At 33.3% G+C, this 12,533-nt stretch overlaps 2 protein-coding genes across 2 annotated transcripts in view; both read right to left on the bottom strand.

The window, feature by feature from the left end:
• Positions 1–543, bottom strand: part of LOC127502345 (squalene synthase-like) — a 12,514-nt gene extending 11,971 nt beyond the window's left edge. The window contains exon 1 of the mRNA XM_051875247.1: positions 285–543. Within this exon, the coding sequence (XP_051731207.1) occupies positions 285–383 (99 nt within the window). The 5' untranslated portion in view covers positions 384–543. The remainder of the gene's footprint in view (positions 1–284) is intronic.
• Positions 544–1,118: 575 nt separating this feature from the next.
• LOC127502347 (transcription factor GATA-4-like) lies at positions 1,119–11,892 on the bottom strand. The gene is made up of 6 exons (XM_051875248.1): positions 11,189–11,892; positions 5,154–5,320; positions 3,802–3,927; positions 3,519–3,600; positions 3,265–3,386; positions 1,119–2,263 (listed from the first exon to the last, which is right to left on the bottom strand). The coding sequence occupies exons 1-6, from the start codon at positions 11,715–11,717 to the stop codon at positions 2,147–2,149; spliced, it is 1,143 nt and encodes a 380-aa protein (XP_051731208.1). The 5' UTR covers positions 11,718–11,892; the 3' UTR covers positions 1,119–2,146.
• Positions 11,893–12,533: the final 641 nt, after the last annotated feature.

Here is a 12,533-nt window from a genome sequence, read left to right as displayed (position 1 = left end):
GATTAAATCAAATCCATTTGGTGCTGACACTGTATTTATGCCACAAATATTGTGGAATAATTTAGATGTAGTTTTGTTGTCTGGAGCTGCAACTGACTCATGCAACTTTATTTAATCTCTGTTTAATCTTCATAAAATGAGTGTTTTTGTTATTAATAATAATAATAATAAACCCTAACATGCATAATGACACATAAATGCAAAACATGTATTGTGTATGGACATATATGCAGAACAGATGTAGATGAATATTAGAGAGAAACGCTCAAAATGCGTTTACTTACATAATCCAATTTAGGCATAACAGAACGACATCTTCCTATTTTGTATTTAAAAAGGTTGATTATTTCTTCCGGGTGTCCTAAAGACTTGAGAATATCCATTTTCCCACTTGTGTCTATTACGCGTGTGGTGTGGACGCTCTTCTTAACAGGTGAACTGAAATTCACGCGCTCCTATTTCCATTCAAACTCTATAGAGATCCAGGACAGTATCACCTAAACTGCGTAACGACAATCCCTCACTCACACGATCGACTGACTCCTCTGATTAGCCGAGGCGTCATGGGTTTAGAGCGCATCGACCAATGAGCGGCAAGAACGACTGGCGTGATGGCCCGCCCAGTAACCAGTAAGATGGACTCAGAGCTGTGAGAGTAGCTCATTGGTCAGACAAGTGATGACGTTGGGGGAGGTACGCGCAACACCGGGAAATAGAATCACCTCAGCTGCAAAAATGAGAGATAAAGCATTACAAATAATTAAAGATGCTATCTGTAAGACTAATATGGTTTAATATAATATAACCCAAGTAACTTTTTATTTATTATTGTGCTTAATGTTTAGCCTATATGTTTTCCTGATCTGTTCTTACGTTAATGGGGTTCACTGAAAACATCGCTATTTACACTAATAATAATTATACATATGCTTAAACACATATATTTCTGAAACGGTATTGTTTTTCTGTTATGTTTATTAGTCCTTGACAAATAAAAAATGACTAAGTCAGTTATTACTTTTTAATTGTTAAATTAATGTTTAACTTTATTACTACTTGCGCATATTTTACGCATTTAAAGACGTTGTTCTCGCTCTCTGTGAAAGAAAACAGTTGAATTTAGAATTACAAACATTTAATCTAATTTTCACATATGTTGTGTTTTCAAAACAACATTTAAACATGGAGTGAGTTGTTTCGCATACATACAGTTATATACATGTATAGAATATTACAAGAAAAGAATTACAATTTTCTTTCCAGGCTAATGAGAAATGCTAACACTGTTTAATCTATACTAAGAGATCAGATGCACAAGTTTAAATTGACTTTAAAAGCAGTTTTTGTCACCTTTCCAGTTGGAAAGGAAAACTGTAACCCTGTTTTCTCTACAGAAATAAATACAGGAAGTTATTTAAAATCACATGAAATTAAAGGAGCTCAGCTGCAATAAAGATTTTAAAGGAAGTCAAATTTGCGGTGAGGGTTATTTTTTACACTGTTTCAAGGAAGTGGCTTTTAGGACAGAAAGTTGATGCAACAGGTTTCGGTTTGATTCATTAATCTTGACATCAACAAAACAAAAAACAGTCAAAATTATATCTTTGGAATACATATATGCTCATAGACATGATTAATAATATTCATGACAATGAAAATAAACATTTCCCTGCAGATATGGCGTGAAGGAGAAAGAATACAGCGGGAGTGCTTTGAGCTTCATTTAAATATTGTTAAGTTCTACGCAACAAACAGAACTGCAAAAATAACTTCATTTTTACATTTTCAGGAGAATATTGTTGTGTTTGCATGTGCAAAACTTGAAGCCACTATGGGCCTTAACACGCTTTAAAATAATGTAAAGTACATGCTACAGTCCAACTGACCCGAGGTCCATCAGGCCAAGATCGTGAACATACAGCTTATATAATGTTCTTATATAATGACTCGAGGATCTTTGGTTCAGGATTTTCTGCTACAACTGATCTGTTGATCTGAATCCAGCACAGCGCTCGGGGTCCCTCTGTACGGTATCCCATCAGGCATCTTCATCATTTAATCACTGAAGCTCATTGGTTCTTCTGGTCTGGATGAAGTTCTGCAGGCCGAGTCTGAGTGACGCTTTCAGGAGGAGCATCTCGGTTTCTTACGCCAGAATCAGGTTGTTCCAGACGTCGCTTTTGGAGCTGGAAGATCCACTCGGAGAAAGTTTGAGAGCAGAATTTGAGCTTGGAGTTCCCATATAAGTCGGAAAGGCAGAGACCTGGATAGATGGAGGAAAGATATTGTGTTATTATTCAAACCAGTAACTTTGGAATCAAATAATTTAATAAATGAAAAAATGTAAATGAGTAGCGGATGAATAACATGGACATATAGCTTTCTACATTACGTTTTTAGATGAGGAAATACATATAATTACATATTTGTATTATTATTTGTAGTTCATAATCTGCATGTAATTAAAATTAATATTTAAAATATTTATCAATGTTATATATATATATATATATATATATATATATATAAACATTATATTTAATATTAAAATTCATATAATATTTATCAATGCACACACACACACACACACACACATATATATATATATATATACTTTATATAATTAATAGGAACTAAAAGAGAAAACTGCATAAATATATGGATTTATATAAAACTACTTATAGTAATATTAAAATTAATTTTTATAATATTTATAAACACAATATATTATTCATACTAAATATATATATATATATACATAATTATAATTATGTACTCAATTAATAGGAACTGTAATAATAATAGTAATAACTATAAAATAGAGAAAACACTGCCTAAATATATGGATTTATATAAAATATTTATTATATTTAATATTAAAATCAATATTCATAATATTTAAAATCACTTATTATATATATATTATATATATGTACATAAAATCACATGTTTTATATATATATATATGTAAATATAGTTATGTTATTGGCTGTTTATATATATATATATATATATAGCTCATAATCTACATGTAATTAAAATGAATATTTAAATGAATATTTAATGTTTAAAAACAAATATTATACAGTATATATTTACACACACACACGCACATATATATATATATATATATATATATATATAAATATATGAATGAAATCTGAAATATTTTATGTACTCTCTTAATTAACATGAACTCATAAACTCTATAATAATTCTAAAAGAGAACTAGTGTTAGATGAGGCGGTGTGTGTGTTCTCTGACCGGTGTGTGTATGTTATGGTGTGTGTAGAGCGACGCCGTGTCCGGCTCCGTCTTTATGGCTCGCGGTTCCTCTGTGGGACTGGAGTTCACGGCACCGGACGCCGTCTGACCCTCAGAGGCTCCTGTCAATCACAGACAGGTCAAAGGTCAGAATCACTGGATTTTCATCAAGACATGCTTCGTCAGGTAAAGCTCTCAAGGTCTCAAGATACTGAATGATAGTCTTGAGTTCTGTGATCAGTGTCGGCGCTCACCAGGTTTGGACTTGTTGATGTTTTTGGGTTTGCGTTTGCGGGTCTGAATTCCCTCTTTCTTCATGGCGAGAGGACGAGGAACCTGAAGAGAAGAGCAGACGTTTGAAACACTGCACAGAAACTCTGTTGTTTTGTTCATTCTTTGTCTCCATCTGCTGGTTACACACATTACTACAGCCTCTCTATCTTTCAGATCATGTGTTCAGGTGCATGATTTTGGCACAAGAAGTTGTACATTTGTATTGCCAAAGGATAAAGTAAAATAATAATATCTGTGTCTCACCCCGTGGAGTTTCATGTAGAGTCCGCAGGCGTTGCAGACCGGCTCTCCCTCTGCATTACGTCTCCAGAGGGTCGTTGTGGTCGTCTGACAGTTAGTGCAGGACAAACCAACCCGCCTGGACGCAGACTGACAGAGAGACACACACCAGTGAGGGACAGATCATGATAGTCTTCTTATCTGAATCAAATCTTCAAAATAAAAAATACCACCCCAATAATGAAAAATAAAAAATAAATACTGCACTAATAAAAAGTAATGCAAAATTCAAAAAACACTTGCTGCAATTGAAAATAAAATATTGCAATAATAAAAAGTAATGCAAAAAATAAAAAATAAACGTGCTGCAAACACTGAAATAAAAAAATTAAAACATGCTGAAAACAGCACGAAAATATTGCAATAATAAAAACTTGTGAAAAAAGGGGGGGAAAAAACTACAAAAAAGTAATGCAAAATAAAAAAAATAAATAAATGTGCTGCAACCACTGAAATAATAAAAACAAATAAACATTGCAATAATAAAAAAATAGTAAAAATAAAAACATTGCAAAAAAGTAATGCAAAATAAAAAATAAACTTGCTGCAAACACTGAAATAATAAAAAATAATGCTACATAAAAAATAAACACTGTAATAATAAAACAACGCAAAAATAAAAAACAAACCTGCTGCAACTGAAACACTGAAATAAAAAATGAAAACATGCAATAAAAAAATAGTACAAAATAAAAAAAACACTGCAATAATAAAAAGTCATGCAAAAAATATAAACTTGCTGCAATTAAAATAATAAAAAATCATGCAAAATAAAAAGTCCTGCAAACACTGAAAATTCAAACATGCTGAAAACATCATGAAAACACTGCAATAATAATAAAAAAAAATTAGCAAAAAACACTGCAAAAATAAAAAATAAACCTGCTGCAATTATAAATAAACACTGCAATATTAAAAATTAAAGCAAAATACAAAATAAACTTGCTGCAACTGAAACTTTGAAATAATAAAAAATGAAAACATGCAACATGCAATAAAAATAGTGCAAAAAAACAAAACAAAAAAAAACAAAAACACTGCAATAATAAAAAAGTCATGATTTTTTTTTTTAAGTTCAGTTATTTAAGTTTGTTTCAGTTGTTTTGTCAGTTTGGGGTAAAGTTCTCACAAGCTTCATGATGTCATTTTACACTGTTTATTAATTATAACAGGTCGACAACATGATTAACTTGTGTTTAATGAACTGTATGTTTATTGGGCAATACTTAGATTTAACATATGAAAAATATCAGTTTCACAATTCTCATTTTCACATCTGCTGGAATGTTGTGATTGTGAATGTCAGTGAAACTCACCAGTCGTCTCTGTGGTTTAATGAGCGGCCGGTTGATCCCGTTCATCTTGTGGTAGAGTCCGCAGGCGTTACACAGGTAATGACCCGTCCCGTCCCGCCGCCACAGAGGAGTGGACATCGCCCCGCAGTTCACACACTCTCGACCCTCCGCAAACTCATCGAACAGCTCTGAGGACAGACAAAACTGATCAAAACATCTGCAAACCAATGTCCACTTTAAAGGGTTTTACAGTCTGAGGTCACATGACCTTTTCATTCTGTAGAAGCTTTAAAACACTGATCTGAATGCCACATCTGGGACTAATAATGGACATTTACTGTAAGGTGCTGTTTCAACTTCAACTCAGTTCAGTTTATAAGCTTTTTTGGCATTGAATAAGTTTTTTTGCCAAAGCATTTGCAACATGCTGCAAACACTAAAAAACCTGCAATAATACAAAATAGTAAACAGTGCAATAATAAGGCAATAATACAAAATAATGAAAACACAAGCCTGCAATAATAAAAGAGCAAAATAATAAAAAACATAAACAGCAATAACAAATATTAATGCAAAATAATATAAAACTTAAATAATAATATTAATATATAATATAAAATATTAAATTATTAAAATATTATATAAATAATATAAAAAATAGTGCAAAATAAACACTGCAATAATAAAAACATGACGACAATAATAAAGAATAATTCTAAATAAAAAAATAAACATGCTGCAAACACTGAAAAGACAGCAATAATAAAAAATAGTGCAAAATAAAAAATAAAAATAAGCAATAATAAAAAAGTGAAAAATACAATTTATCATGACAATAATAAGGAATGATTTTAAATAAAAAAAACTTGCCGTAAACAGGCAATAATAAAGAATTATTCTAAATAAAAAATAAACTGGCTGCAAACACTGAAAAGACTTATAAAAATAATGCAACATAAATAAAAATAAGCAATAATAAAAATGTGAAAAAAATATATTTAATCATGGCAATAATAAAGAATAATTTTAAATAAAACACTTGCCACAAACACTGAAAAGACTTATAAAAAATAAAAATAAACACTGCAATAATAAAAAAGTGAAAAATATAATCACTGCAATAATAAAGGTTAATTCTAATTTAAAAGTAAACTTATGCAAACACTGAAAAGGCTGCAATAATAAAAGATAAACAATGGAATAGAAAACAATAAAAAATAAAAATGAGCAAAAAAGCCCTGTAATAATAACAATGAATGCAAAATAAAAAATAACCGTGCTGCAAACACTGATATAATAATAATAATAATACATAATAATAATAATAATAACAAAAAAAACGAATAATACAAAGTGCATAATTAAAAAATAAATAAAAATAATAAAAAAGTGCAAAATAAAAAATAAACACTACAATAAAAAATACTGCAAAGTAAAATAAAACTAATGTTTCACATCAAAGATTCATTTTAAACGATTTTTCTCATAACAAAAGCCTAGCTGCTTTCTGAATGAATCTTCTGATCAGCAGGAGGCGCTGTTGCTCATATGAGACAGAGGTGTCGCTGTGTGTCTCTATCAGACACACACACACACACACACACACACACACTGAGCTAATCTTTATAAATGGAAACAGAGCACTCATATATCAAACAGGAGGCCCCTGAGGGGCCCTTAACTACAACACTGAGCGATGGATCAATGTGGACAAATGAGAGACACAGAAAATCATTCATCTCTCTCAGCAAACCGATCTTGAGGCTTTCAAACACCTTTAACGAGCTGTTCGCTTTAACGGAGCAGAAGTTACTGTCAGATTCACTCAGAGTCATAAACCATCAGCCCTTTCTGACCCGAAACACTATTACAAACGAAAACGGGTTATTTTTCCAGTGTTTGGGTAGTTTTAGATTTAGATCCTGGGTCAGACGTAATAACCCAGGTGTTGAGTTATTTATCGCGGGCTTTTTGCGCCCTCTTCAGGAGAGAGCAGTGCAGCTCTGTCAAAATTGGTGCATGTCTTCAGTAAAATACAGGTTTGTGTACGTTTTATTTTATCTATGAATTTATTATTGTTCTGTATATCGTTTAATTTTATGCAAAGCAACATACAGGGGCGCGATGTGAGTCGACTTTTCACGTGATGGAAACGCCTGAGGCCTTGCATAAAATGTTATGATTTTATTCGAAAAAGATACAGAATATAAATACTTAGGATGTTAAAATATGTTCTCAGAATTGTACACTGATTGGTTATGGACAGGTTATGGAGTCAGTCACAGCATTTTTCGGCTACGAGTGAAACGCAGGCGGCGGTCTGAAGTTATCAGTTCCCCCGCCGAACGCGAGTCATCTCCGGCACGAGATCCAGCGCTGTTACGGTGGAAACAGACAACAGAGACTGGTCCATTACACTTGAATTACTAATAAAAAAGTGTTTAATTTTTACTTCTAATATTCATTAAACGAGCTTAAATGTAGGCAAAATTTATTAAAAACAGTATAAAATGTGCTATAGTGTATATTATCGAAAATAAAGGAATTATGTAAACCAGTGGTTGTGTGGAGTATTAAAAAAGGTTTAGAGGATTTAAGTTAATAAATAAACATTCATTCATGTATGCAGTTTTACGAAGAAGAAAAAAAAATCGGCTACGAGTGAAACGCAGGCGGCGGTCTGAAGTTATCAGTTCCCCCGCCAAACGCGAGTCATCTCCGGCACGAGATCCAGCGCCGTTACGGTGGAAACAGAGACTGGTCCATTACACTTGAATTACTTCTAAATGTTTAATTTTTACCTCTAATATTTGTTAAACGAGCTTAAATGTAGGCAATATGTATTAAAAACAATATAAAATGTGCTATACTGTAAAATATTATCGAAAATACAGGAATTATGTAAACCAGTGGTTGTGTGGAGTATTAAAAAAAGGTTTAGAGGATTTAAGTTAATCCATAAACATTAATTCATGTATGAAGTAAAAAAAAAAAATCAGTCACAGCATTTTTCGGCTACGAGTGAAATGCGGTCTGAAGTTATCAGTTCCCCCGCCGAACGCGAGTCATCTCCGGCACGAGATCCAGCGCCGTTACGGTGGAAACAGACAACAGAGACTGATCCATTACACTTGAAATACTTCTAATATTTGTTAAACAAGCTTAAATGTAGGAAATATGTATTAAAAACAATATAAAATATGCAATAATCGAAAATAAATGAACAATTAGTATGAATTCATGACCTCACTCACAATTTGTCTAAACCCCAGTGACGGGCAGGTTTAGGGGCGGAGTTAAGGGTTGGTCATACGAATTTAGCAACGCATAAAATATGTACGATTTAGCAAAAAACGTACTAATTCATACTAGTGAATGAGCCACCTCGAATTGAGATCAGGTTGGAATTATCATGCAAACCAGTGGTTGTGTGGAGTATTTAAAAAAAGTTTACAGGATTTAAGTTAATCTGTAAACATTAATTCATGTATGAAGTAAAAAAAGAGCTCGTATTATAGTAAAAATGAAATAATTACCCAATAAATAAATACCCAATTTGTTGGGTAAAATGAACTCAACCAGCCCTTAAGTTGAAAACAAACCAAATTGAGATGTTTTAAACCAGTGTTTTTGAGATATTAAAAGAGTTAGAAGAGACACACTGTGGCCTTTATTCAAGGCTGTAACCTTGAGATTTAAACCCACACGAACAAAAGACTGTCAAACACAAATCATTCACTCAACTGGCAAATAACGAGTTGTTTCGGACAATCACTTCAGAGGTCAAACACTCACAACACACATTTATCATGCACAGTTTTGAGAAATGGTCCTTTATGGGAATTTTACACACTCTTAAAAAATCAAGGTTCTTTAATGCAGAACTTTTAATATCCATGGAATCTTTTCAAAGTTTCTTTGTGGAACCAGTTGCTTTAGTTTTAAAAGTGTAGAAATATTAGAGTCCAGCGAAAATGCTTTTTATCTCTGCTAAATAAACAATCGAATTAATTAGAACCTGCAAAACCTCCAAAAGCAGGTCAATGTCAACAATAAATATGCTTTTGCGTCTCATATTTATTCCAGCAGCATGTCCCTTTAGGGATTCCGTATTAAAGTCCATCTCCGGGTTCATTTATGACCGACTATTAATAGGACGCGTTCATGTTCAAAGGTCACATTTATTCATATCAGCTATTAAGTTTAATGAAAAATCAACTATTTTATTTCTCAAGCAAACATCATTTATCTCGCACACGGATTGTGATTATGTCTCACTCTGAACGCCACAATATAACAATAAAATGAAAGAAATGATCAGTAATCAAATCTTGATCAATGAGTTTGTAGTAATTAATATAAATGAAATCGCGTGTGGCACAGCTTGACCAAATCATTTAGACATTGCAACATAATCTATTCAAATATGTGTGCAATAACTGCAAATTTGTTTTCACTTTCACTCTGTTTTGTCCATTTTAATTAATTGATTTCTATATCGACTTTAGATAAACTTTCGATTCTTTAAGAATGAATTAGAATATTCTTAATAACGATTCATCCTTTAAATGTATCATGTAGAAAAAATACCTTTATTATTTTTATTTTATTTTAAAATAATTAGTTTTTTTGATTCCGGTAATATAGGCTGTATTTTTTTGCGGTCGCGCGCACTTCATTTATCAGAATAAATAAAAGTTATTAAAAGTGTTCGATTATAGTTTTACAAAAATTATATTATTAATTAATCGTAGTCTTACCAATAAAATAATTTAAATGACACTCTCAAGTAATTGTTGTCATATAGTAAATAAATGCCATATGAAATAAATATATTGATTAATAATTTAGGCAATTTTTTTTTGCTCACACTCAAACAATATTTAAAAATGAACTATTTCACGTATTAAAAATAAAACTTGTGCTCTTTTTTACATGTGCATTATAATAATCATATTATGTCTTCAGTAAAATGTAAAGGATCTTCTGAGATGAAATAATTTTATCGTGTCTCCTATTAAAAGCACTTTCACATCATCCTAAAATAAGCCTAGAAAATAATATTTTTGTCGTAATTGTTCACATATGGCCTCAATAATAATATATTTGAAAACAGATTTATTTTTTCGAATTTAAAGTTTGTTTTGAAAACCCGACATATTATTAAGAAGTCAAGCTAAATTATATTTACAGGCGTTAAATCAACACTTTGCGGGAATTAAAACGGGTAACAACTTCATGTGAAGTGTATGAAAAATGAATATGAATTTTATGAATAGCCTAAAATTAAGACGATACAGAAAGTTTTTTCAAATATATTGCAAACCTGCATGTTTAAAATCATCATAATAAAAAGCCAATTCATTCATGCATTCAATATGACATAAAAATCAACTATCCAAATCAAACGTGTTATTATTTATGACTGAATCAATTTAATTACATTAGATACAGTGAAGCTCATAGTGACAGTGACACACATTTTCACTTATATAATGTACGTAATTTTAATATCCTCGCCATTTTATGCAATGCATATTTATTATGACAAATTGTATATTTCAAACAGTTGAAGAAATACTGAAAAAAACATAACTTTGTCATAATTTCTCAGCTAACATGAGGCCCATGATGATCAAAAGACAGCACTTTTACAAAAGCTTTCGTTTATACCTATAAAAGCCCAAACTGAATTCATATTTCAAGCATATTTTAGGTTCAGACTGAATTAAACACTTTCATTTTAATCATATCCTCAATATCAAACAATGAATCATTTTTATAAATGAATCATAAATTCTCATTTAAACACTGGTATGTTCTCATGAGTGACAAAAAATGGTGTAAAAAATTGCTAATAAATTTCACGATTTTTCTTTTAAAGGAGAAAGAGTTTTTTCTTGTACTGCATTAATCTTTATTTTTTGTACAACTTTGATTTTTTTTTTTTTTTGCTGTGCACGTAAAAAAAATCAAATGATCTTTCTGTTGAATTTTGAAATCTCAAATACCCTTTCCCATCTTATAGTTTATGTGTTATAGGAAATAATTCTCACCTAAATTCGGGTGTCGCGCGGCTCCGGCCGGTCCTCCGGTCTGGAGACTGTGCAGCACGGAACTGTCGAAGTGCGACGCCGCCCATGAGCCTCCGATGTTCGGGCTGACGTAGGCCGGGTACCCGCTGTGATAGGAGCCACTCAGACCCCGGGACCCGTAGTGCTCCCGCCCGCCAGTGGAGATGTTCAGCGGGCTCGTGTAGGTCGCGCTCTCCCGGGCTGTCGCGACCCCGGAGCTTAACGGCGGGCTCGTGGAGAAAGTGAACCTGGACACTGGAGAATGATGGTGCCCGCCGGTGGAGTTGTAAGAGGCGACCGTGTCCGCGCCCGGCTGCGTCCATCCCGAGTGTCCGGACACGGGGCTGCTCTGCTGCGGCGTCTGGAGGTACGGCAGCGCCGGGATCATCGGGGTGACCCGGGTGGGTGTCACGTACACCGGTGAAGCGGCCGCAGACGCGGCGTTATGGAGGAAGCCGGGCTCGTAAGACGCGGGTCCGTGGTTTGTGGTCATCGTTACACCTTGATACATGTCCACAGGTGATCGTCCGCCCCGATTATTCCACTCGTGCGTGTCGGGTGTGAGTACCGGAGCATCGGCGCTGACCTCTACGCTACCCTGCGCCGGCCGAGAGCATTTTCTGCTTCACCTCGCTTCACAGAAGACAGCAGAGGATGATGAGGGTGGAAAGTCTCACTGAAGTCTCTCCCAGCACTCCTCCCCGTCTCTCCGCCTCCATTAAGCGCATCTCATTCCTCTTCAGTTCACTCACCTCGTAAAATATTCGGGCATATTCCGATAATGTCCTCTTCATGCATGTAAATAAACAACAACACACTATATTTTATAGATTCGATTCTAAAAGCATTATGATGAATAAAATAACAGTTCATGTTGTGTAGGCCCATGTCAAAATATATATCTGCGCATGTGCATAAGAATTAATTCTGCGATTGCACTTTCAAAAACGAACATTTCATTTACAACCAAATTTCCAAGTTCCAAAAAAGAATTCAACACTGTTACTTTAAAGAACCCCGAAACCAAAAACACTGAGGAACTAAATTAACTCACACTGAACTTGCAAATACATTAAACCATCCTATTCGTGAAAATCGGAATCAAATCGGAGTGTTGTGCGAAATCAGTCAAATATATGTAGACATTAATTATCCTTTATAAAAAGGATTTTTTTTGTATTGTATCTGTGTTTTATAATAGGCCTTTTGTATGTTTGCTAATGGCACATTGAGACTGACAAAGTTGAACTGAACTGAATAGGCTATATGGGAAATCTGTCTCAGATTTAAAGATTAATCTTGATGGAGACCCTCAATTTAAAGATTT

Source organism: Ctenopharyngodon idella, chromosome 20 (genome assembly GCF_019924925.1).
Source record: "Ctenopharyngodon idella isolate HZGC_01 chromosome 20, HZGC01, whole genome shotgun sequence".
NCBI classification, from domain to species: domain Eukaryota; kingdom Metazoa; phylum Chordata; class Actinopteri; order Cypriniformes; family Xenocyprididae; genus Ctenopharyngodon; species Ctenopharyngodon idella.
Note: the sequence above shows the minus strand (reverse complement) of the source record. Positions and strands in the feature narration are given on the sequence as shown.